Source organism: Prionailurus bengalensis, chromosome B1, assembly GCF_016509475.1.
Source record: "Prionailurus bengalensis isolate Pbe53 chromosome B1, Fcat_Pben_1.1_paternal_pri, whole genome shotgun sequence".
NCBI lineage: Eukaryota > Metazoa > Chordata > Mammalia > Carnivora > Felidae > Prionailurus > Prionailurus bengalensis.
Window position 1 is genome coordinate 115,615,850 of NC_057344.1, and position 27,872 is coordinate 115,643,721.

Here is a 27,872-nt window from a genome sequence, read left to right on the forward strand (position 1 = left end):
GATTTTTGTGTTGATTTTGTATCCTGCAACTTTGCTGAATTCATTTATTAGATCCAATAGTCTTTTAATGTTTACTTAATTCAAGACAGGAGACAATAATAAGCTAAACCAGACTATGGCTGGTTCTAGTAATATGGGAGGCACTCATTTAGCATTTCAAAGAAGGGGACTCAATTAGGAGCTGAGGTCCATTCCTAGGCAATTCCTGCATCTCCAAAAAGAGAGAATTCCTAGGAAAAAGCTATTTCCTCCTTCCCAAGGTCTATAATATGTGTAAGACAGTACAAAATGCAACAGAATCTTTGTTCCCAAATAGCTATTTATTCCGCTCCTGTATATCTTCTAAGTATTGGCATTTGTGTGAATTTGTCTCACCTAAGTAGGTAATGCCTGACATATGGTATATATGATTTATACATCTTTTTAGAAAGGTCTGTACATGAAGTCTAGAAGTTGTTGCAAAACTAATTTTCCTCGAGTTTCTTATCAAGTCTTTTATTGAGTCACTCCTCTCTAATGTCCTTCTGACTTCACCTTCCATTTATGCCTGGCCCTCTGTAGTGTCCTGGATTTTTCTTCTTGACCTTCAACATGAGCTTTCAATGAAATGGCTCCCCCCAGTTTTCTCCCCACTGCGTTTGGGTCTTGCAGTTCCAGGATAATTGAGAAGATGAAGGAAAATAATCATTCTAGTCGAAGCTCAGAATCAAATATGTAAAAGACAAATCTCTCTTTTGGTTGATTGCATTTAAAAAAAATTTCCAGACCTTTTTTTTTTTTTTTTTTTAAAGTTTTTAATTCCAGGTAGTTTAACATAGTGTCATATTAGTTTCAGGTATACAATATAGTGATTCAATTCTATACATCACCCAGTGCTCATCCCAAATGCATTCCATAATCCCCCATCACCTATTTATATCCATCCCCCCACCTCCTCCCCTCTGGCAACCATCAGTTTGCTTTCTATAATTAAGAATCTTTTTCTTGGTTTGTCTTTTTTCCCTTTGCTTGCTTGTTTCTTAAATTCCACATGAGTGAAATCATATGGTATTTTTCTCTGACTTCTTTTGCTTAGCAAACTCTGTAGCTCCATTTATGTCATTGCAAATGGCAAGATTTCATTCTTTTTATGGCTAAATAATATTCCATTCACATACACATGCACATACCACATCTTCTTTATCCATTCATCAACTGATGGACACTTGGGCTGCTTCCATAATTTGGCTATTGTAAATAATGGTGCTATAAATATAGGGGTGCATGTATCCCTTTGAATTACTGTTCTTGTATTCTTTGGGTAAATACCCTGTACTGTGATTGCTGGATCATAGGGTAGTTCTATTTTTAATCTTTTGAGTAACCTTCATACTGTTTTCCACAGTGGCTGTACCAATTTGCATTCCCACCAACAGTGCACAAAGGTCGGTTTTTCTCCACATCCTCGCCAACATCTGTTGTTTCTTGTGTTGGTTTTAGCCATTCTGACAGATATGAGGTTTTATTTCATTGTCATTTTGATTTGCATTTCCCTGATGGTGAGTGGTGATGAACATCTTTTCATGTGTCTGTTGGCCATTTGGATGTCTTATTTGGAGAAATGTCTGTTCATGTCTTTTGTCCATTTTTAGTATTGAGTTGCATAAGTTCTTTATATATTTTGGATACTACCTACCCTTTCTTGGATATGTCATTTGCAAATATCTTCTCCCGTTCTGTAGGTTGTCTTGTAGTTTTCTTGATTGTTTTCTTTGCTATGCAGAATTTTTTTTTTATTTTGATGAAGTCCCAATAGTTTATTTTTGCTTTTGTTTCCCTTGCCTCAGTAGATACATCTAGAAAAAAAGTTGCTATGGCTGATGTCAAAAAGGTTACTGCCTGTGTTCATTTCTAGAATTTTTATGGTTTCAGGTCTCACATTTAGGTCTTTAACCCATTTTGAATTTGTTTTTGTGAATAGTGTAAGAAAGTGGTCTAGTTTCCTTCTTTTGCATGTTGCTGTCTAGTTGTCCCAACACCATTTGTTGAACTAATAGTCTTAGTGTGTGTGTGTAATCTTTAGAATTTTCTACATATAAGACCATATCATTTGTAAACAGAATTAATTTTACTTCTTTTTTCTTGCCTAACTGTTCTGGCTAGGATAGAAACTCGAATACTGCTACTGACTAGGAGTGGCAAGGCTGGGCATCTTTGTCTTCTTTCTGATCTTAGAGGAGAAACACTGAATATGCTGTTAGTTGTGGGGTTTTCACATAGGACCTTTATTATGTTGAGGTAATGTGCTTTCATTCCTAGTTTGTTGAGTGTTTTTATCATGAACAGGTGTTGAATTTTTGTCAAATGCTTTTTCTGTATCAATGGAAACAAGTTTTTTTCTCCTTCATTCTGTTGATTTTCAGGTTAAACCACTCTTGCATTCCAGGAATGAATCTCACTTGGTTATGGTATATAACCCTTTTAATATGCTGCAAAATCCAGTTTTGCTAGTATTTTGTTGGGGATTTTTGTATCAGTATTCATAAAGGATGTTGGTCTGAAGGGTTTTTTTCCTTGTAGTGTTTTAGTCTGGATTTGGTGTCAGAGTCATCCTGATCTCATAGAATAAGTTAGGAAGTGTTGTTCCCTTCTCTTCAATTTGCTGGAAGATCTTGAGAAAGACTGGTGTTAATTCTTCTTTGAATATCTGGTAGAATTCACCAGGGAAGTCATCTGGTCCAGGGCTTTTCTTTGTTGGGAGGTTTTTGATTACTAATTCAGTCTCCTTCTTAGTTATAGATCTATTCAGATATTCTGTGTCTTCCTGATTCAGTACTGGTTGTGTTTATGTTTTTGGAAATTTGTCCATTTCCTATAGATTATCCAATTTGCAATTACTCATAGTACTCTAATTTTTATTTCTGTAAAATCACTAGTAATGTCCCCACTTTCATTCTGATTTTAGTAATTTGAGTCTTCTCACTCTGTTTCTTAGTCATTCCAGCTAAAGGTTTATCAATTCTGTTGCTCTTTTCAAAGAACTTTTGGTTCCATTGATTTCTCTGTTTTTCTCTTCCCGTCTCACTTTTTATCTCTTTCCATTTGCTAGCTTTGAATTTAGTTTGTTATTCTCTTTATAGTTCCTTGTGGTCTACAGTTAGGTTATTGATTTGAGATCTTTCTTCTCTTATAACGTATGCATTTACAGCTATAAATTTCCCTCTTAACTTTCACTGTATCCCATAAATTTTGGTAGACTATATTTTCATTGTCATTTGTCTTCAGGTATTTTCAAATTTTCCTTGTATTTCTTATTTGACCCATTGGTTAAGAATGTGTTGGTTGGTTTCCATATATTTATGAATTTTTATGTTTGAGTAATTTCATTTTAAATAGCTCTGGCAGCAGATTTCTCATCATTTCTCCTGGGAAGGCTCTTGTATAACAAAACAACCTTTAACGACTTTTGCTGATTTTCAGCTTAATTCCCTTCAATATAACTTAATCTCCAGGCTGTTTGGGATATATATAGGCAGGTCATGTAAAAGTCAGCTTACTAGATTAATGGTGAAATCTAGTAACTTCATTGGCAGTACAACATTGTACCAAACATATGATCCCACGGGGATGACCCAGTTGTAGCTACTTATGACTAGGATAAAATGATCACTCTTAATCTCATGGTCAGGGGCAGCAGGGCCAGTGTGAACCATAGATTATTTTATTGAATTATTTTATTAGAAAAAAAAATTCCACCTAGCAATTTCATCACTCACTTTTCTGGATATTTCTGGAGGGATAGAAAAAACAACTCATGTGCCTGATTAATGCACAAAATGTGAAGAAGGCAGGCAGAGTGCCCTTTGGAAACAAGCTTAAACACCTGACATGTTCACGTTTAAATCCAAAAGCTTGTACAACACGACAAGCATTTGTATCTTGTAATAAGTAGGAAATGTTTCATCTTTAAATTCTTACAACTTAAAAAACTCTCATATTCTTCACAATAAAATTAAAAATATTTAAAAATTCCATGAATTTATTTTCAGATTAGACATTATATATTAATGAGTCAAGTATCAAGTGCTTTACTGTATACATTATCTTCAATCCTCACGGTGACATTAGGAGGTAGGTTTCTTCACTCTTCTTTTTTAGAGGGGATATGATGATCCAGAAAGGTAAAATAACTTGCCCAAAGTTGTATGGCTGGAAAACAGTTGCCTTAGGAAACAAACATGGGGGTCAAGTCCAAAGATTTTCCACTTCAATCTTTATTTTTCAATCCATATTTTTGGCCAAAATATTACAAAAATACATATGATAGTACTGAAACATTTTCAGGTTAGAAACATTTGGTGGTTTGGTAAATGACTCTATTATTTTAATAGCAAATTATTTGGTGGCATGAAGGGCAATTTCCTTTTCAATGAATCTTCATGAATTCTGTTAATAATCCGAATACACAAGAAGACATTTTAAAAAATTCATTCAACAAATATTTGCTGACTATCTTGTTTGTGATAAGAACTTTATTAGGTATTGAAATAAATACTAAGACTCCTTTCTTTCAAGGAACTTTGATTTGGTATAGAAATGAGATATATTAAAAAAAAGAAACCTTACAGCAGTGATTTTGGCAATTAGCTTGTATTGCATTTTAGGGAGAAATTAAAGGAAGGAAACGTTAAGATAAAGCTGAAGTTTCAGGCAGGAAAGATCTGAATATACATTAATAATTTTAGTGCTAGAGTCATGGTACCTAAAACACTCGTTAAGTGAATATCGTTAACACTTACTAAATGTGCATCTTCTAACAAAACTATTTTTCATTGAGTCCTTCCAACAGCTCTGAGAGAGAGACCTGGACTATTACTATTTTCATCCTACAGATAAACTGAGGCACAGAGGGTAAGCAACTTGTTTAACTTCTTCCACATACAGCCAGTTCTGGAAAAACAGATTTGAACCCAGGTGGCAGAGGGCCACCATATCATGCTGCCTTCTGTGAAAGGCAGGTGATATTCTGGGTGGGGGAGCACATTGCGTGGTAGGACTGAGCACTGCAGAGCAGAGGATGGGGATGACCTGAGGAGCAGCCAGACCAGTCAGAGGGCATTGTTTGTTGAAACAGTGTGGGAAAGTGCTACCCACGGACTGGGCTCACAGGATAGAAAAGCCACGGGACCCAAAACGCTTAAGGCCTTGTACTCTAAGCAGTGCATTTTGCTTTAAAAAGATAGGTTTATATATTTAAGAAACCCAGGTGCCACAGACTACATGTTCATGTCCCCCAAATCCTTATGTTGAAACCCTAACCCCAATAGGATGGTGGTAGAAGGTAAGGTCTTTGGGAGGTAATTCGGCTTAGAGGAGGTCATGAGAGTGGGGGCCCCACGATGGGATTAGTGTTGTTATAAGAAGAGGTGACAGAGACCGTGCTCTCTCTCCACATTCTCCCCCACTCCTAACACGTGGGGAAACCAGAAGAGGGACTTCACCAGAACCTGACCATGCTGGTACCCTAATCTTGGACTTCCCAACCTCCAGAACTGTCAGAAATAAATGTCTATGGTTTAAGGCACCTAGTTGACGGTATTTTGTTACAGCACCCCAAGCAGACTAAGACAACAGGGAAATAAATGTCTTTCTCCCAGTGCCAGATGTCAAACATCCCCTTCAAACACGGGCCAGGAAACTGGATGTAATACAAAACACGTTTAAAAGTGCCATCTCCTCGCAGCAAACAGCTGTGTGCCCGGCGATCTCAGGCGTGCTCTGGGGGTGTCTCCATAGGCCCAGAGCCCCCCTGCCTTAAGCAGGTGTGCGATGGAAGGAGAGGAACGGAAGCAACAGGGTTTTGCCCCAATCACCACATCAATGGTCAAAATGTGGGTCAAAGACCCTTACACGGCTCACTCTCAAGTACTCCTCAACTTTGCTCTCAACAACACAAAATCTGGTTGTCGAAATATTTCCAGAAGAGGCTTTTCTTCTTCTCCTGAATTGCTTGCTCACACATGGGTCTCCTGTCACACTGGTGCAACAGGAAAATTGCGGGTTTTCGCATTCCTGGGATTGGTATCGCCATGCTCCCTACCCCATATTTATCTCTGAGTTCCCTCGATTATAAAAGGAGTGTTGTGTGAAATATGAGTAAAAGCAATTAGTGGTGCCTGACACATGGTATAGCTAACTGGTAAGTAGTGGCTTCTTTCCTCTTTACCCAAAGAAATACATCATTTAAGGAACCTGGAAAAAGAGATGAATGTTTCAATTTAATGCTGAAGTAATTGCGCCCAGAAACTTGTCCAGAAGCAAGCACACATGTTGGCTTGGGCACATTTTTAGTACGGAGAACTTGCCAGTTCATGGCAGGACCAGAAATTCCTATGGCTTCACTTTGGTCCTTTGGGGAGCCTAACTCAAGCCAGACTACAATGATTCCCAAGAACCCTGTTCCATTTCCTCAGACCTTTGCTGTCCTTTGAAAACAGCATCCTCTCTCTCCTCCTTTTGGCATTCCTTTGGGAGTAATTCCTGAGACAGTCACTTGTGGAGATATAGCCTTATGCACTTTGTTGTCCCCTGTGTTAACCTGTTTCAGACAGAAGTGCATAATAATGCGCTATCCTAGAAGTGACACTTGTAATGAGTTTGCTTTAGTCTAACAAATTTGTGAGCTCAAACACACTTGGGGATTCTTTTGCATTCAAGGCCATTTTGCACAAGAAGCGTGAACTTTTGTCCCCTCCAAAATGTGGTGCGTTGCAAATATAAGAAAAAGTAGTAGCATTTGACCAAAAAACAAAACAAAACAAAACAAACAAACAAACAAAAAACCCAAACTGTTCAAGGATCAGTTTCCCTCTTAATAAAGTAACTGGCTGATAAAGTGATAAGGGAATAAACTCCCCCTCAAAACAAACAAACAACAAAATCTCTAACAAATGGTGATGGCGGCCACAGTAATTATGACAGGAAGACAGCAAAACAGAAAACAAAACTCAAGTTCCAGCTCTAACACTTACGAACTCTTTTTCATCTCACAAAATGGGGTCACCACATCTTTCCTTACCTACTTCACAGGGTTTTATCAAGATTAAAGAATGTATGTCAAGCATAAAAACTGTAAAATGCTATGCCTCCTTACAGGTGCCACACAGGAATTAAATATGCTTTACACAGACACAGAGTTGTCCGTAATCCATTCCTATTCTAATTTACATTAGTGAGTAATCCAGTATCCTGCTTCTGATAATCTTATCTATTAGAAGAAAAGGAAATGTTGGATGTCAAGGCCTACCGAGCATCACATCAATTCCTTGTGTAATGCATTCTAGATGAGGGTAGTCTTAGAACATATGCCCAGTGCAACCAGCAGACCACAGTGTTTCATGCAGGAGGATGGCATCATCAGTGAAATAAGCTTTCCATCCAAGGTTTGGGTGCACGCGGAAGAAAGACTATTCCGATCTGTACTCTATTGTGTCTGGAAAATCTAAAGAAAAAACCTGAACTACATCTGACAACTTAACCTTTGAACCATATTATCTTACTCCCCTTGCCCCACTCAACTGCTTTTACTAAATCTGTTCTGGGGCGTCATGCCTTTATCTTTCATCAGGGGGTCCAAAACCAACTTATGGAATCAACGGTAGCAGTGACTGTTGAAGTCTGCTAGAGGACATCACCTCAGTGTCCCATTAGTGAAAGCATGAGGATGACATTTCTTTCAGGACTGAGTGACAGAAAGGACTGTTTTCTTTGACGAATTAATGATTCTGTCCCTTTGTGAACAATGTAAATCAGAATCATGGAGTGTGTAGCTGATTTTTTTACTTCCCATAAATGACCTTATATTGTTCGGAATTATTTTTCACCTTAAATCCAAGGGCAGGGGAGAAAATAACACATTCCAGTTTACTTACAGTTCTGTTAATTGAAGGTTATCACCTTATTTTAATAATAGTGCTTGAAGAAAATAATCCTCTTGTGGTTTTAATAAGCACTTAAAACCAAACAAAAATTTAAAATCTTTACAGAAAATAATTTTTTTTAAACCAAAAGAAACAGTAATACTAATTTTCAAAAGACTGTTGATGTCACCGTGGTTTATTGGGTAAATACAAAGTGTAGGCTCTTGCTTTTTTTTTTTTTTGCTATTTTTTTTAAAGCAAAGCCAAGGAGATTAGAAACCAAGTACACATATCCTCTTTAAAATAGAAACATAAATTAGTTTTAACTAACAATTAGGCACTTAAAATGTAAATGTAAAATGGCATTTTTAGAAGTATAAACTATAGTTCCACTCCTAAATTCCTTCTGAAATGTCTTTTACAGACACAAAAGCACAAGCATGGAAAACATTTCCAAACGAAGATAATTTCCTCTTAAAAAAAGAAAACAAAACAAAACAAAACTTGAATGCAAATCCCAAATGATAGACCAATGATTAAGGTACTGGTGGGTAGGAGAAAAGAGCTTCTGAAATTTACATGTTTGATTAAAATATAAGCATTTAATAAAACTATTACAATAGCATACAGTATATATCGTAATGAAAAATATGTCAGGAAAATAATGAATTCTAGACTTAAAATTTTACTTTACAACAAGGCACTTAACACATTGAAACAGTACAGTAAATTTCCGAAAGAATGCAATTGGCTACCTCTCAAATCTTGTAATAATATATCTTTTGTGAATATACTGTAACATAACCATACATTTTGCAGCATTAATCATTGCATAGGAGGTAAATTAAATAATGAATTCCAACTTGGCAACTAGATTAGCTTATGTTTACAGTTTCTTCTTTTTCTTTTAAAGGACAGTTTTAAATAATTCCATAATAAAGAGCTATTCTCACTCATGATTCATTTAGAACACAGTATAGTTAATGAGTAATAAAATAAATGAGAACTTATAAGGTGTATATCGGTATAAAAACTTATCTTTGGGTACCTTTGACATGATTTTCAGTGTTTAGGTACTGAAGTCAAGAGCACTTCTTAATAGAAGAAATATTTTTAGCAAGTAAGTCAAAGGAGTTAAATTATTGCAACACAATGACATTAAAAAAAATACCAGAAATCTTTATACATACAAATAGAAAAGCCTTCAACACATGGCATATTACTTATCATATGCTCATTTAAAACTTGTAAACTCATTTATTAAGAAATTCCTTCTCACACTTCCTACAGAAGTAAGTGTGTTAAGACCAGCTTAAATTTTTAATCGGTTTTACAGTGTAAAACAAAAAACAACAAATAATTAAAAAGAAATGTTCAAAATATTAAAGAAACAAGATGTGAACTTTTTAAGTAAAACAGAAACTGCATGAGCTGTAGCATGTAAAAAATAATAATAAAAAATAAGAAAGCCAACCTGGTGTTTCAAAGTAAACAAAGTATATAGGTAGTTATAAAGGGAGACATTAATGATTGTGACAATGAGAGGTAAAATGGTGTTCAAATTTTCTTTGATCAAATGGATGAAAGATTAGAACTGCAACTCTCTGCGATCTAAGCACATTTTCCCTTGGGGAAAGGTTTAACATACCTTGAAGTTCCTTTTGCATGATGTTTTCAGATTATTGGCAAAAAATAAAACAAAACAAAAAACCAACCAACCAACCAACCAAATGCCTTTTAAAAACATGAAAATCTACTTTTAAAAAGTGGCAAGTTTGTGTTCCAAGTCATATGACATATTTCCACAAGGGGGCACTGGTATACAGTAAAGAACCTTACACAATGTCATTCCACCAGACCAGGGGCTTGGGCTCACTCAAAATAGCCTTCTTTCCTCAGCAAAGCTTGTTTCCTAAGATGCCAGTAAAATTAAATAACAAATTTAAAATTAGTTTGGGTGGAGCTGGAACAATGCTTTATTTTCAGAGCTGTGGAGGAGCTAAAAAAAAAAAAAAAAAAAAAAAAAAATCGAACCTGAGAGGAATCCATTTCCACTTGAAAGAATTTAGAAAAAATATGGAGTGGGGCGCCTGGGTGGCGCAGTCGGTTAAGCGTCTGACTTCAGCCAGGTCACGATCTCGCGGTCCGTGAGTTCGAGCCCCGCGTCAGGCTCTGGGCTGATGGCTCAGAGCCTGGAGCCTGTTTCCGATTCTGTGTCTCCCTCTCTCTCTGCCCCTCCCCCGTTCATGCTCTGTCTCTCTCTGTCCCAAAAATAAATAAACGTTGAAAAAAAAAATTTAAAAAAAAAGAAAAAAAAAAAGAAAAAATATGGAGTAATTTACAGGAATGATATATTATAGATATTGTGCAGAAGGACCAAATTACAAGGAAAGCTTCAAACAGGAGCACTGGTTTACAAAAACAAAGATAACGGATAAGATCTTGTACTGTAATTAGCAAGGAAAAGGAGCTCCCAAAATTTATTGTTTCAAAAGCAGGATCATAATTGTTTAAGTTTTCTAAGTGGCATGTTAGGTTAAGCCTCAAGTTTGCTTTCCTACATGTAATGGAGTTTCACTGCTTTTCTTTTCCCATCTTGAAACTTTGGTTATTTGCCCTCCTTATTTTCAAACCTCATGCTTAGTGTCTACTAGACATCTATGAGACATACACGTAAAGAACATGTGAGCAATAGTGTCCACATGTGAGGTCAGAGAGGTTTTTAAAGTTCTTTAAAAGGTGATGTGTTTTTTTTTTAAACTGTATTACTTGACTAAAATGCAAGCTTTACTGTTTCAAGGGTCTCTGGCAATCCACACACCGTGATTTTTAAATCTTAAATACTTTTCCCTTTTTAATTTGCAGAAAATTAGGTTTTCCAACACACTGTTGAATAAGGCTCTCAGGTATATCAGGTTATGAATCAGATGCTCAAGGACTATTCCAATGTAAGGAGCATAAAACCCAGGCTTCAGTGTCACATACTTTTGCTCATAATCAGGGAGCAGGAATTTAAACTCTGTGTTTTCAAGCACAACCCCTTATATATCACAAGTGTCAATATTTAATAAGAGAAAGTTATACAGAATTATGGCTAAGCACATCGGGGAAGCTACAGATATATTTCTCATCGGTTCATTTAATAACAAATACCTGAAAACTCCTTGCATTTCAAAGCCTGTCAAGGATATTTAGGATTTCAATTCTTGTTTTAAATGATCAGATGAAGAATGTCTTTCTTCCTCCCTTTGAATTTGACTACCTTTCCTTTAGTGATTCTTCTGTTACATTGAGAAAGAGCCATACTGAATACACAAACAGAATTTTAGCACCAAAAATAAGGACTCTTCTGAAAAATTTGTGCTGTGCTTCTCTCAAGCAATCTGAAGGTCAATTTTGTGTATCAAATCAAGGCAAACCAGTTTATAATGATAAATTTCGGGATATTTCTCATTCTTAAGTGGAGGGGAATTTTCACCTTCGATATAAATGTAACTGCTCGCTCACTGGCGTCATTGGCCTCTCTGTCTTCTGACCTAGTGTTGATGATTTCGTAACCATAAATCTTTTTTTAAACTTACCAGAAGTTTTAAGAGATTAACTCGGACAGCATTGATCTGATCCGATTTTTAAAAATCCATCTTTTTGCACCACCTCAAAGAACTTTAGAAACGATGATCCCCCTTTTACTGAGTAGCTGTAACTGTCTAACAGACCGAGCTCAACAGTAGGTTATAGTGCAGCACCGTGGTGTAAGTTCAGGATCAAAGTAAAATTACTCAATTGTGGCATATGTCCTTAGGACCGGTTTATAAGAAGCTGAGTCTCTTGCTAAAAGGCAAGGATACATTACACTTTTGGACTCCTCCTTGGTTTTTCCACAAAGTACAATGTAACTAGGAAGAAATCGTCTGCAGTGAAATGTGGCCAACTGCATTTTTGAGTTCCAACCAGCAGCTCTAAAACAGATCTCCCACAGGGTAGGACAGGACAGAAATGCAGCCTTGTTCCCCAAGTGGCATGATCATCCGCTCACACACCTATGTGTTTCCAGCCTGTGCTGGAGCAGCTGACTGCCCTAGGGATACCAGATGCGTATCTACCCGGCAGATAGCATATACATGTGTACTCAAGGACCACCTGTTTAGCAGAAACAGCTCCAGGCGTCCTGTATATCTGCCATAGAGATTCTAAGGGGAAATATTTACACACACGTAAAATCTGTGAGATGTGTCAAATACTTCCATATTTACTTAGATCACCTTTCTTATATATATATATCTATATATATATCTATATATATCTATACACACACACACACACACACACACGTGCGCGTGTGTTTGTGTGTATGTATAAGTATCAGTTAAAAAAAGTAAAAGTGATACATAGTGCATGGGGTGGTAGCAGCAGTGCACATTCCCAGACCTGACCCTGACCTTCCCCATGACAAAGTGGAAACAAAGTTCACCTCCAGTTTACTCCTAACCATGGATCTCCCCCTCATTAATAAGCCTAATACTAAAACCACTCTCAACATTGGGTAATTCTATTTACACAGTAGCTGTATATATCCAGATAGTTTATTTAAAACATTAACAAATTCTTCTGACTTTGGAGAAAAAAAAAATCCTGAAAAAATTCTGTAGAGGGCTTTAGTGGAGAAAGAATAAGGATAGGAATAGTATGTTCTTTGGCACCTCTTTAAGAAGCTCATTAGTAAAATCCCAGTGGGGGGGCTTGTCACCAATGAATGAAGGGCTGCAGGAGAATATACCTTTCTCAGGATGAATCAGAAAAGCAGTCAAAGGGTAATACTTCGTTCATCTTTCTAATCATTTACACAAAATTTGGTCCACTTCTTCCTTTACCAGTCAGTTCTTCTAAAATAAAAACCCAAAACTATACCTTTGGTTACAGCGTTAACTCTTTTGGTGTAAGAGCTGATGCCTTTGTTTTGCTCCTCAGGTAGATTTCTCATTATCTTCACCGATTTTCTGAACCCGTGAATACTTTTTGCATGAGGATTTAAAGCAGCCAGGGGGCCAGGAGAGTGGCCAGGAGAAGCAGCAAGGAATTGAGCCTTGTACGTTTTTCTCGAAAAAATAAAAGATGGGGAACCACCATGCTCGAGACAAGAAATTAGTCTGTGAAGAGACCTTCAAGTTCTGTAAAAAGGTAAAAAAAAAAAAAAAAAGGAACATGAGACCTATTTTTCATGATTTGCATCCCATTTTTTTTTCTTAATTAAATTGTCATTCATTGTATCATAACAGAGAAAGCAGCAGAATCAGGATCACAAGGCAGTAATTGTCTTTGCGCCTTTTCCCTGATTCTGACATGTTTCTGGTCCCAGCCCCCTTCCCCCCTTTCTCCAGCTCATGCAAATTCTTCTGCCTGCAGTCCCAGTAAGAGTGCAGATTCAGGAACGGATGTGAGAGTGGGCCAGGAGGAAGAGTTGTAAAGATGTGTGAGCAGGTGGATGTAGGCTGGAGGAAGATGGAAGAGTGCAGGGCAAGCTCGCAGGGTGGAACACATTGAAGAGGAAAGGTGAAGGTTTTGGTGGGGTGCTGCCAGTAGACATTTAGACGGAAGTATAAGGAAGGGGGAAATTAAAGTTCATAAAATGGGAAGTAGAACTAGAGACAAAATAACCCCAAAAGAGGCATCTATCAGTGGACACCACTAAACGAGAACTGATTTAGATCCTTTGGGAATGGCATATTTCAACTGCTCACAAATTACATGCATTGGACAATACGGCAAGACTATCCAAAGAAAGGTAAGTTAGACTACACAGACTCATGCTCTTTCCTTTTTTAAAATTTTTAAAAATGTTTTATTTATTTTTGAGAGAGACAGAGTGAGAGCAAGGTGGGGGCAGAGAAAGGGAGACACAGAATCCGAAGCAGGCTCCAGGCTCTGAGCTGTCAGCACAGACCCCAACATGGGGCTCGAACCCACAGACCGTGAGATCATGACCTGAGCTGAAGTCGGATGCTCAACCAACCGAGCCACCCAGGCGCCCCTGCAGACTCACTCTCCTACACCAAGCACACACACCTAGACTAGGAAAACACATAGAAGGGGAGGAGTCTTCCCATCTTGGGATGACAGGAAGAGAGCAGGAGTTAGGAAGGCTTCCCAGAAGACGTGGCATTTGAGCTAGCTCTTCGACATGAACAGGAGAAGAAGAAAAGGTCATCTGGGAACGGAAGGCACCAGCAACAAATAAGGAAGGGACGAGAAGAGAAGCCAGAGAGCACAGTATCACCGAAAGACGGACTAAATCTAGGAATTCATGGACTGCTTATTTTGCCTTTTTAAAATAGATTCTGTCTTTGCCTCAAAATTTCAGTTCTTTGAAGGCAGGGAGCATGTCTTACCTGGCTGCCCCGTGACGCTTCTACAGAGAAGGTTCCTGCATTTTAATTTAGCATTTATAGTTCTTCAATTCTGGTATTGACTAGTTGAATTAGTAAAACACCATGCTCTATAATTATACAGCACTTTTATCCTTAAATGTCATTTATATTGGTGACATCATTTAAGAAGCAGTAATGGGTATACGTTTCAGTGAACTGACCCAGACCCCACAAGTGGGTGGTGACAGCGGCTATTCCCACTAAGCCACCTGAACCCCCGCTGCATGAAAAGGGGGCCACTGCATTTAAAGAAAAGAGAATCATCCCAGGATAATTTCACTGCTCTCACCTTTTCATTGGCCATTGAATGGTACCACCAAAACAGCCGTGTTGTAATATAATAAGCAATGATCACGTCGACAGTGTAGTGTTCATGTGCTACAAGAATGCAGATGATCCCGGCGGCACTCAGCAGCCAGCAGATTAAATGATACCACCAGAAGTGACGAGGCGAATCTAGACAGGAGGAAAAGTATAGAGTTAGTAAGATTCCCAGAGATGAATTTAATGATTACAGTCTATGTTAATGACCTTAAGTAGAATAATCTAAGGTCAGGAAGTCACTGGAAGAAGAAAACCGATTAACCCAAAATGAGTCACTGTGAACAGTCTGGGATTTGCTCAGGTACAAAGAGACAAGGAGGGGACCACCGGGGGCAGGTCTCATAGTCATTCATCGGGGAACAGTCACTCCCTAGGTATTCCAGGCCTTGTCCGCTGCTAAGTTGTTCAATAAGGAAGAGAACAGAATTGTTTATCAGGTTGGTTGGAATTGGCTCATATTGGCTCACAGAAGAGATCCCACTGGAAAGAAAAGCAGTAGGGGTCAAAAGAAAGGGTAGTTGTCAATGAAAATGTAGGCAAAAGTAAGAAAGCAGGAGTAATTTCAGGTCTTACAGAAACGTATTTTGATTTCTCCAGGGGGAGAAAAATGGCATTGTGGCCAACAGTATTTTGCTTCTCAGCAGTTTCATACTATTATTGCTAATCGTGACTATGAAACACTCCCGATGTAAAGCTTAGGGTTCTGGCTCATTCACTTGTGGGTTTTAACCTTCTCCTAGTGAGTCCAGTAAAAAAGGTCATTATATTGATTAGCTAGAGGAGAGAACCAGAGCACTCATCAGGTGAAATGCGATCATACACCCCACAGCCCGCGCACACAAGTGATGAGGACACAGGCAGCAACCTCTGGTTCATCTCTAATAACTTTCCCTTTTTTCTTTTTCTTTAATAGCTGTGTCTTTTTTTTTTTCTATTTTAAAGCCTTATTAACTCACAAAGTTAATAATCTAACAAATTTATTTCATATTTAACTGTGTTTACATTCATAGTGACATTTATTTCTAAGTACAGCACAATGGTAGAATGCCAAGAGAATCCATTTCCAGAAATCCAGATGAAATAAATACGAAATCAGGTATCATTCAAATGAAGAATATTTTTTGGTGAAATAGCTGTTGCTCTTTTGGTTTCAAGTATAACAGGAAGTTTATAAACCTGTTTGCATTTGGAAGTCTGCTGTTTAATTTTTGCATGCACGCCTTATCGCTTCTCAGTTGGTTCATCCTGGCACAGACTTCTAGCAGACAATGGATAGACTCCTAGAATTTTAAAGCTGGAAGAAGCCTTACCCTTTACAGCCTGGTGGCCACATCCAGGCCCCATAACTGTTCCATTAGGTGGAGAGTACTCAAAATTGAACCAACTCTTAGAAATCTGGAGATTTCACGAAATATGTGTTCTGCAGAACCACAGACTCCACCCTTCTCTGAAGCTTCACAGCAGCTCAGTTCCCTTTGCTTATAAGGTCATCTGGTACTTATTACCTTAGAAGTTAAAAATGTTGGGCAAACCAGAACAATTTTGTATTTGTTTATCCACAAGAAGCAAAGCTGAAGTATAAAAGGAGTAAAGAGATGGGCCGAGTGGTCATTTAGTACTTGTGGAATTGAAAATGAAGTTTTAAGAATGTCTGGAAATACTAACACTGCTCTTCCATAAAAATGTATTGCCAATTATGCTACCACATTGGGACCACTGCTCACTAACTAAGAACACTGGCTGGCTGAGCCAAAGAAAAGATTTAATATAAATTTTGAAACAGAAATGGGACAATGGTAACTTTTCTGCTTTCCCATTCTACCATAGGGATTAATAACATCAGGCTGAAAGAGGATGACACAAATATTAATTCACCCCACTGCCTGTGTGGGATCCAAGCCCTACAGACACTGAATCATACAGACAATGGACTTTGTGTGGTAGCATGGTAGGAAGGAAGGAAGGAAAGACAGAAGGGAGGGAGGGGGAGGGAAGGAGGGAAGGAGGGAAGGAGGGAAGGAAGGAAGGAAGGAAGGAAGGAAGGAAGGGAGGGAGGAAGGGAGGGAGGGAGGGAGGGAGGGAGGGGGTTTTTCCCTCTCTACCAGCAAGGCACTTGGTACTAAAAGCTAGGCTGATTTCTTCAGGCCAGTTTTATAAGGAACCTAGGCCTCAGTGAAATATTTGCACAACTGTGTAAAGCTCCCCTCTGTGTAAAGCCCACAAAATGGTCCTGGTCCCATGTTCTTATCTGTTCTCTTGACTAAATTAAAATCTATTCATGACAACCAGGCAAACAAGGAAAGAGACCAAACAGATCAAAAGGCAGGAAAACAAAAAAATATATGAATGATGCATCTGATTCTAGAAGCAGACGGCTCAAAGAAACCATCTGGGACCACTGCTTACTCTGAACCAGAACACAGGGCATCACTTAGAAGGTGACTCTTTTTCCTAATTGCGTAGGAAACGGGCACAAACGTGGAATGCTCTGTCCATGTACAGAACTGATGCTAGAGTTGGGTTTGTACTTAGCATTACAGATTTGCCATTTCATTCCTCACCAAAAATTAGAAACATCAGGATGTAATTTTCACTGCTGTATGTTAACTCACACAGTTTTTGAAACCTCAAGCCAAAATCACATTTTGGGAAGAAAATATCTCTACATACTGCATAGCCTTTATCAGAGCATAAAAATAATCACAAGTTGCCTTGCTATTGTCCTGAAGTAAAAGAAAGAACAATAATGGGCAATATACCTGGACTGTTCCTTAGCAATTTTATAAGATCAGACAAGTTGGGCTCCCAAATATTCTAAACAGGCCCAAGAAATTAATAGCATAACCTCTAGAGTCAGCCTGCTTGAGGTTGAATACTCCATCCTCCAATTACCAACTATGGACCGTGGGAAGTCACTCTCTCTAAGTGTCCTCCCTGAAAAAGGGGAAAACAGTGCTGCTCTCATGGGGTGGCTGTAGGATTAAATGAGTTATTTTGCATCAAGGACATAGAATAGTGCCTGGCACAGAGTATTATGTCTATTTGCTATTATTGTTAGCATCACTTGGTCTTCAGTTATTTTCTAAAATTGACCTTCAGTTTCCTGGGGTGTTTCTTGTCATTACTTGCAACTCACCATGGCTTCGTTCCAACATGCAGCTCCTCCCCGCCTCACCCTCATCTTCTTCTCTAAGATTTTCTATGATTCTCAGATTAGAGAGAAATTCCTATAGCACGAGTCCACCTCTGGACTAGAAAATAATTGATCTTACACACTGGTGGAACTCTTCCCAGCAAAAGTTAGAGTTAGAGTCATCAACAACACAGATCTCTCTACTGGCTCATCAGAACCAATAACTACATATGAGAAATAACTGACATTGAAGGAAGAGACAACCCCGATATCGGTGCAGAAACAGACTCAGGTTCTCCCCATTACCACCTCTGGTAGAAATGTGAGGACAGAAATAAGGGGAAAGGTCCAGAATGGCCTCCACCTGATGTCAGGAATAATGAAGGCTGTGCACTTAACATGCTACTCTCCCCACTCTAAGTGTGTGTGTGTAGCACTTACAAAGGAAACACCTCAAACTACACAATTCTTACCAAAAAAAAAAGAAAAAAAAAAAAAGACTTCCTCTACTGCAAATAATCTCAAATCTTTGTCCTAAAGCCCTCAAAGCAGAACTGAAACCTGAGACCCCAGGCGGCCTATGGGGACAAGAACTCACTTATGTGCCACTGACAGATAAACTGTGATGTCCATACTGCCATGAAGTAAGGCTAAACCTGTTTGGATTAATGACAAGCCAAGAGAGGGTAGAAGAAGCAGGACAACAGAAGGGCAGGCGACCTTCTGTTGGTCTTTGCCAAAAGGCCTCTTTACAATGCTGAGGAAGTGAAGAAAGTGGAGATAAAGTTCTAAGAAACAATATGGAGTATTCTGGAACTAAAGGTGAGGGTTAACCTGACCAGCTTTGCAAAAATGAAGGAAAAGGTATCACTTACTTTGAAAGGATTTTGAGGTGATGGGTCTACATAAATCGAACCTCAGAAATCTACAACAATGGGATCTGCTGGGCAGCTAACCTCAAACACAGCTCCCACGATGAAGGAGGCACCATGCCAGCCATGAAAGCTGCTGGGCTCCATAAGGATTTTGTATAACGGCAATTAAGTGTATAAATATGGAAAGATACTTCACATTCTTGCCTCCATGTTTTGTATGAAGAAATGATCAATATTGGCAAAATATTTTTTGAAGATGCCTATTAAAGCACAGAAGTCAGCTGGAAAATGGTGAAACTGAAATGGGACAAGAAAACATCTAAAAAAAGGGGAAAACATCAAATTATTTGGAATGATGGAATGGAAGTTTCATACAATGGAAATTTCACACTCATAAGTCATTTACATTCAGCTTTCCAGTGCACTGATTCTGTTTGTAATAAACTTAATACCTATTTGCCAACACTAAAATAGCTTTTCATACCTTGAGAGGTTCTAATGAAGGACTGAGACATTCTGGAGCCAGATTAAATGTTAGAGAATCCAGGGCCAAGTTTTAAGTCTCCCATGTTCAAATCACATAGGCCTAGTTGGAATGAATTAAATACACTCAGACACACACACTCTCACACACTCACACACCTGTACCTTCCATAGATATCAAGCCCAAAGGGTAAGAGTTCCCATAAGTTTCAGGGCCCAGGGATCCCTCCCACTACAGGGGTCAATAGAGTGGGAATGAGTTAGTACTCACATTCTTTGATGAACAAATAAGTAAGTGTCAGCACAACGGTGTGACCACTGAAGAGGAAGTCTCCACACAAGATATGGGATCCAGTTATGGACAATCCACCACCAGAAATCAACCGTAGAATCCGTTGTACTTTTGCCTGAGAGTCTCCGTTGAGCTGAATGACACAAGAAGATAAGGAAGAAACTTTACAAGCCGATAAAAATCACATTTCATCCTAATTTATAAGATATTTAGAAAGGTCAAAACAAAACAGCTAAAAAAAAATTCACCAGGCTGTGTTTTTCTTTTTAACTTAAAAACTCAAAAAGAATCCAAGAGGGTAGCTCCTCAAACTAGGTTTTATTCATTTATTGGCAAGTTTTAGTGACATGCTTTAAATTATTCAATATGTTACTAATAATATGTTTTGGTGGTAGTGTGTCCTTGGGCAAAGCTTTTAAAAATATTAATAACCAATGACTTCACCACAGCTATGCACTGAAAAAAAAAATCAAAGCTACTTTCTTTCCTCTTTTTAGGGGGAAGTCAGGGTTTTGGATGGTTAATATTTGATTCAGCTGAATACCACATTACTAATATTCTAAAGTGTATTCAGACCTTGTGTTAAGTGGGCAGCCGAAAGTGTACAAATAGCTGTATTAATATCTGATCAAAACATTTCACAGTTAAAACGGGGAGCTGCAACACATTAAATAATTTAAACAGGTTTGAAAATGATGGATTAGAGATGTATTGGGAGCTTTAAAAATGAGTAGCTTTGGGGCGCCTGGGTGGCGCAGTCGGTTAAGCGTCCGACTTCAGCCAGGTCACGATCTCGCGGCCCGTGAGTTCGAGCCCCGCGTCGGGCTCTGGGCTGATGGCTCGGAGCCTGGAGCCTGTTTCCGATTCTGTGTCTCCCTCTCTCTCTGCCCCTCCCCCATTCATGCTCTGTCTCTCTCTGTCCCAAAAATAAATAAACGTTGAAAAAAAAAATTTTTTAAAAATGAGTAGCTTTGATTAGGAAAACCATCCTCCAAAGAAATAATCTGTGTGTTACTGCAGAGGGTCAGAAGAGAGTCCCTAGAACAATGGTGCAGAAGCCCCTAGAAGCCACCATGATGACACGGGAAACAATGATGGGCCAGGACAGGAGTTTGACCCAATAGTCAAAAGCTTACATCCCATGAAAATTTTAGCATATGGGAAGGAGCAGTGGACTGAGCTGGTCAGAATAGTAGGCATGAAAAATTGGAAAACTGAAGTGCTTGGGGGTCCAGGGTTTCAGATCAGCCTAGCATCAGTTGAAGAGGCTTAGAAAATCAAAGAATGATATTCAGAAATATATTCAGTAATAGTACACAGGAGAGGAGAAATATAGAAAGACCACTAATGACTATTCATTTGGCACCTAGGGGGACAGTTGTATGCCATGCTGTCTTTTATACTCAATGATCCCTGAACCATGGCCAGTCCAGCCTTGATGGTGGTTAAACTGGTCGTGAAGACAGGTAGTACCCTGCCCAAGTGGATGCATGGGGTGAAGGAGGGTAGGGTGTGTACAAATGGATGGGAGGAGAGTCTGGGAGGAGAGAAATTCAATTAGCCTCTAAAGCAAGTAGAAAACCATCTTATCCAGTAGAGTAGGAATCAGGGCATGATTCTTTGCCCAAAACATCACTACTGGGGAGCCTAAACATTTCCTGATAAAAAACAATTCATATGGATCTGGAAAGCTTTCTGGTATCCAGATGACCTATGTAAAAAGGCAAACACACCATGATTGGTTAATAGTTGAGAATAAAGCTCTGTAACAGAAAATGACATAAACCATGATTAGAGGGTAAAGTGAGAAAAAACCTTCTTGAAAAGTTTGTTTAGGGCAAGCCCAGCTGGCAAAAACACAACACAGATATTTTATCAAGACTTGATAGTCCAGGGGTTCCTGGGTGGCTCAGTCAGTTAAGCATCCAACTCCCGATGCTCAGGTCATGATCTCACGGTTCATGAGTATGAGTCCCGCATCGGGCTCTGGCTGACAGCGCAGAGCCTACTTGGGATTCTCTCTCTGCCCCTCTCTGCTCTTTCCCCGCTCATGCTCGCTCACTCTCTCTCAAAATAAACAGACATTACAAAAAAAAAAAAAAAAAAAGTAACAGGTGATCTTGCCTTGAAAAGACAGGCTCTAGAAGGCTGCAAAGGATCCACATCTGAGGAAGGAGAAGTACTGTGGACAGAACTACAGGACTCATTTCAGGTTCACCTCAGGAAATGTGTGCTGTAAACTACATAAAATTGTGGATACGCCCTTCATGTGCAAGACAGAACCTAGCCGGGTGCTTTATCAGATCAACCACAGTCCTTCAGGAATTTCTTGTCACGTGGTTGGGACAAACAACTGTCAACACGGAGATCAAATAAAAAAGTACATACACTGCCCAACCATTGTGTTTCCAGTTTAAAAGGACACATGACTCTTCATTTCAAAACCCTAATATATATATGTTTTTATCCGCTCATCGTTCCCAATTCAACACTCTAATTTTCTTTTTTTTTTTTAATTTTTTTTTTTTAACGTTTATTTATTTTTGAGAGAGAGACAGAGCATGAACAGGGGAGGGTCAGAGAGAAAGGGAGACACAGAATCTGAAACGGGCTCCAGGGTCTGAGCTGTCAGTACAGAGCCCGACGCGGGGCTCGAACTCATGGACCGTGAGATCATGACCTGAGCCGAAGTCGGACGTTTAACCAACTGAGCCACCCAGGCGCCCCCCCAACACTCTAATTTTCTAAGGGCAGAAACACTTAAAGCCATCAGTCCCTTTACCTGGGATTAGATGGGCCCCAAAGGTATAAGCAAACTAGGAGCTAAACTATTGCCACACATTCTCTTCTCCCCTCTTCCTTTCAGCAGCCAGAGTGAATGGAGATTTCTGATAGCACTGGATTCATTATGCCTTTACAGAATACAGAACAGAGGAAGCACTCTCTCTCCTTGCTCTGTCTTTTCTCAGTTCTTAATTCCTCAATCCTGTCACTGTTATCCTAGATAGCAGTTCATGCTCAAGAAAGGGGAAAAAAGAGGGCGGGGTGAGGGTATAAAGAAAACTGAGGAAGGTCAGGGAAGGTAATGGTGAGAGTTGGGATTAATGGACTTATTTTTCTAATTTTGTTCTGGTTCACTGGGACCCCCCAATGCTCACCACTTATGACTCTCGTTCCTATTAATTTCCTGATTTGTCAGACACCATTCTATGCCATGACTGGATATGGAACTGAAGATGCAGACAGCTAAGAGGAGAAGCATCAATCACAAGAGCCAAGGCAGAAAGAGGCTCAGTGTTCTAAGGGTTCCTCGAACTGTCACCTCTGCACGCCACTCCCCACACACACACACACACAAATATACAAGACAGCCCAACTTCGTTGCTGCCAAATCAGAAAACTTACCTTGCAGACTGTCCCTTCAGTTCAGAAGAAAAGTCCTCCAGACATCCTTTGCCAAGGTGTGAGGAAAACTTTCTCAGGGAACAGACTATAGTCATTCCAGCCCAACATTCTTGTATGTGGCAAAATGGGTTTGAAAAGCTAAATCATTTCATTCACGTTCTAATAACTGGGCCAACATTTATTTAAACACACTTCTCAGAACACACAGTTTGTGACTGCAAACCAAAGCTTGGATTGCTGGGTTGAAGCAAATTGTAAGCAAAAGACTTAAAGTAAAGCCCAAGACAGACAAGGGAGAAGGCAACTGGAAAACCGAAAGCCAAATATTTCACCAATCTTGTGAAATCACTCGTGGTGATTGTATCTTGTGAGTAACAAGTTTATTCGGCACCAAGGACTAGATGTGACACCCTCTCACAGAGAGTGGTTTCAGTATACATGGTTCTGTCATTGCTCATAGCCACGAAGGACATTCTACACAGTCAGCAACAGAGGAGGCAGGTAGATTACCTAATAGCCTTGTGACCACAAAAATCTAAGAAGCACTCAAAGCCAGTGGCTGAACCACATTTAGAACACAATTCTGACTCTTGTTCCATAACACCCTATCACCTCTAGTCAAAATGATTTGTGTTTGTTTTACCGAACCATTACTCAGGCACCTATAGCCTGCTTATGCTTCAGGAAGAGGTCTTGACAAATGAACATGGGGGCTATTTAGTTAGGATGCCACCAGAGCTTCCACTGGGAGTATTTGTAGCTTGGTGATCCAGTGGTATGTTTACTGATGTGGCTTCTGAAAATTGCAACTCTTCCAGGGAGGATAATCTTTAATTTACTTTCTTTCTATAATCATAGCAACTCATCTCTGCAAACCTCATCCATTACTAGGATGGGCTTGCCTTCTTTTCTGTGCCCATTTCTTCATTTAACACATAGCAATAACCCCTTAGAGGTGTTTTTACATTTCTGAACTTCTCCCATGCCTTAAATTAGTTTCACTAAAAATCAGCCAATGTTTAAATTCAATATGTACACTGTTTTAATTACAGATACTTTCTGCTTTGATGGCTTTGGAAAATTATAGCTTCTCCAAACCACACCTATATTTGGTGAGGGAGACTGTTGACTTAGAACAACTCTATTTTTCCTTCCACCTTGGACATCTGCTTAGTGTTCAGTAAAATATGATGTTAGACTTTACTCCCTTGTCCAGAAAGCACATGATTTGTATGCTTCTTTTTTTATAAACCAGGACATACTGGGGTCTAAGATGATTAACAGCTCTCTCGCGAGGTGGCTCTACCTGGAGAGACTGTAAACCCTGCTTAAGACAGTTTCAGTATTTATTCCCACAATGTATTCCAGCAAAAGGCCCCTCTAGCTTTCCAACTGCTAAAAACTTTGGGGTCATCCTCAGCTTCTTTCTTCCACATCCATATCCAACTTATTAGCACATCCTGTTGGCCTTACCGTCAAAATTCATCTTGAATTGAATGACTTCTCCTCACCTCTTACCGCCACCACTGAAGTTCATTTTCAGTGGGCCACAAAGGGCCTAGGGGACCCAAGGCCTGTCCCACCTCCATCCTTTCCACCTCTACTCAGCCACATGAGCCTCAGTATTAGTTTTGTGCTAGGGAAGTCACATTTAAATCTACTGTGACTAAGCTATTTCCTTGGCTTAGGGCTCCCCCCAACCACATGGCTCACTCCCTTATCTTGTTTCCTGCCCAAATGCTTTCTTACTACAGAAGCCTTTCTGATCTCTGTATAAAGTAGTACCTGTCCTCAGCATCGCTCTTACCCTTACTCAGCTTTTCTGTTTTTCATCTGATAGCAACCTGACATATCATTATGTGACAAGGTGTGCATTTATTTCTCAGTTGTCATCCCCCAACAGAATATAAGCTTTAGAAGAAGAAAAACTTTGTTTTGGTCATTGCTGTTGCTACAGTGCTGGCCTGGTGCAGAACAGGAGCTTAATACTTGAATGAATGAACGAATGAACGAATGAATGAATGAACAGGTAAATAAGAGGGCAAAAAAGCAGAGTTGAACACCCCACTGTAACTTTTAGTTAGTAGAAAATGAATGTCTAATGCGCAAAGATACACATTTTATGAACATATTTAAATTTCTTCCCCCAAGTCTAAAGAGAAACAAAAACTATATTAGATTGCAGTTAACACATATGAAAGTGTCTAAAGAGCATGTCGATAGGGATCAGGTGTTCAATAATCGTTTTCTTCATCTCCTCTATATGGTAATTCAGAGGTACTTACCTTTGGGGCACACTGGAAATGCATTCCAGGCACAGGGAGAGTAGTAACATACATGGTGATACAGCGATACAGGTATAAAGTTCCAATGATAAAAAAGAATCTGCGCCCCACAATGGACCTAAAGGAAAAACAGGGGTGGGGAAAACAAGTTTACTTGTTGTTTCTGCTCCTAATGCATTATCAAACAACGTTTAACAGAATAAAGAATAATACAGAGTGGCATTAACAGACCACAGTTTCACAGCTCAAAGGCTTATTTGTGAACTGCCCACCCCTGCAATCCCATGGAGAGGCCATACTGTAGCTTTCAGAAACAGAGGTTCACATATTGTGATAATTCTAGGTGGGTTGGGACCCAAAAGGAGTGTCTGTGGGGAGTGGGGGAGTTAAAGTTGACTCAGGGTTCTAGACAACCACCTCTCCTAAAAAAGTTACTCTTTGTGCCAAAGAATTCAATGAACTATGTTTTCAGTCAACTCACTGCATTAATAAAACCTTCTCTTGAGAACATATCAAGGTATAAACGAGCCAGTCACAGAGGAATTAACTAATGAGCCAAGGTGATACTATATAATTGGACACATAGGGAAATGGGACAACTAATTTAACCTAAGTTATATAAGCAAGGTTTATTTGGAGACCATCCAAAAGGATTTTCACAACTTGAGCATGAACTATTTTGTCTATGACTATATAGATTTTTAAATAATTAAAAAAAAATTTTTTTTTAATATTTACTTTTGAGAGACAGAGAGAGACAGAGCATGAGCAGGGTAGGGGCAGAGAGAGAGGGAGACACAGAATCCGATGCAGGCTCCGGGCTCCGAGCTGTCAGCACAGAGCCTGACACGGGGCTTGAACTCATGAGCTGTGAGATCATGACCCGAGCCGAAGTCGGACGCTCAACCAACTGAGCCACCCAGGCACCCCAATTTTCAGAGAATTATATTTTGAAACTGTCCGAAGTATCCTTGTGCATTTACGGGCATTTACCAGTGAAGCTCTTAACTGATGAGTTTACCCTTGTTTTATTCAACCTTGATCCAAAAAAGCAATAAATAAATAAATATCCCACAAGTCCTTTTATACTTTCGATTTTTTGGTGGAAACTGATATTAGTCCCTGTCCTGGACCACTAAGTCCTCACTCCAAGGCAGTGGTTCCTAGAGGGTGACTCTGAGCACACCTCAGGAATCCTCCACAGGGGTAGGCCCTGCCTGCTCGCACCACTGCTTCACGGGTATCTGAATGGGCTTTGAGGGTTCCGAGTGTCCTTATGTCCAGTTGAAGATGACAACTCATTTTCTGCTATGCAGTTAGGGGTGGGTCTATAAACTCTGGGTTCTGGGGATTCAGAGATGGGCGGGGTCCATAAAGCCCCTAGAATTGCTAATTGTGACTTCCCTAGCACATAAACTGTATTACTCCAGGTCCCTCATTTTCAGAGCTCTCAAACTTTCAAAACTAATACTGATCAAAGACTTCTGGAAAAATAGGCAGTTTCAGGTATGTGGCATATTTTTAGTTTTCTCCAAGACTTTCATCTGATGTGGATCAAGGTCTAATTCAGGTAACTGTTAGGATTTCTAACTTACAGAATTATGTACAAATGTAATTTTAGTTGCATGTTTCCAGTAACTATTTTAAGAATATTCCAGGGTTTCTGGGGTCAAAATATAGAGAAGAAAAATACCTAGACTATTAGATGAAAGTATTTATTTAGTGCAAGGCCATTTATTTCAAAGGTTTGCTATGCTAACTATGCCTTTTCAAGTACTGAAAAGGAATGGGCGATAAACAGTGCTGAGTCTCTCCATTTGGTTAAGTGAAAAACAATTCATTCTTTGCTTCTAGCTCAGACCCAAAAAGTGTTGAACTGTGTGCTTCATGCTGTTAGACAAGGTGAAGTAATAAGCAGGAATTATTATGAGTCAATTATATTCATTCCAGCATTCTGAGTTCAGCTGTACTCAGAACTGAAAATTAACTTAGAAGGTAAAATGTGCACTCTGAAACCTTATTTAGAAAAATAACTAGAGCTAATGTTTTTTCCCCCCCACAGCTTTGAAGATGCTTTAACAAAGAAGAGCAAGTAGGATTTCTCATTCAGCCAGGATGTTCAAAACATGTTACAAAAATTATTTTACTAGTTACTAAAATACATGATACAATTTTACCTCAAAAGTGAAAAAAAATTAGTATGATTTCCCCAACAAATTTCTGATGATGGGTTGTGACCAAAATGGTAGGTATCATTAAAATGTGTGGTCATCTATGACATGGTAAAATCTCAGGTGGTCATGGAGAGGCAGTGCATAACAACTCTTTAGATGAAGATTCAAATAAATTGAGACTGTACCTCTGGATAGAAGCCAGCTGCTTACCAGACCCTGGAAAATATCTCTTTTCACATATATACAAATAAAATGTTGGCCTAAATTAAAGGAGAAAGCAAACACCTTTGGCCTATGCAGGCTCTCTTATTTTCAGTGTCAATTGTAGAAACCAGAAAGAGAAACACTAAAGTTCAACAAATGTATTGTTTGCTTTTGGCATAAAACATACCATAACTAACAACTTTGGCAGCAAAAAGTTCTAGTAAAAGGCAGTTGATGGCTATCTTTTACTTACACATATTAAAGAAAATGTTTAGGAATGACTTTGGTTTGTAGAATAAGTTTTCAAAACTACAAACCTGAATTTGGGGAACTCTTCAGCAAATAGAGACTGAATTCTTCTATTCTCAAAGCAA

General features: G+C 39.1%; 1 protein-coding gene across 4 annotated transcripts in view; it reads right to left on the minus strand.

The window, feature by feature from the left end:
- Window positions 1-12,463: 12,463 nt before the first annotated feature.
- The window catches only part of SGMS2 (sphingomyelin synthase 2), an 82,396-nt gene continuing 66,987 nt past the window's right edge, over window positions 12,464-27,872 (minus strand). For all 4 annotated transcript variants that reach the window (XM_043571020.1, XM_043571010.1, XM_043571022.1 and 1 more), the window contains exons 3-6: window positions 25,121-25,238; window positions 19,410-19,563; window positions 14,613-14,779; window positions 12,464-13,066 (exon numbers count right to left, since the gene is read on the minus strand). In XM_043571020.1, coding sequence (XP_043426955.1) covers window positions 12,863-13,066; window positions 14,613-14,779; window positions 19,410-19,563; window positions 25,121-25,238 — 643 coding nt within the window. In that variant the 3' untranslated portion in view covers window positions 12,464-12,862. The remainder of the gene's footprint in view (window positions 13,067-14,612; window positions 14,780-19,409; window positions 19,564-25,120; window positions 25,239-27,872) is intronic.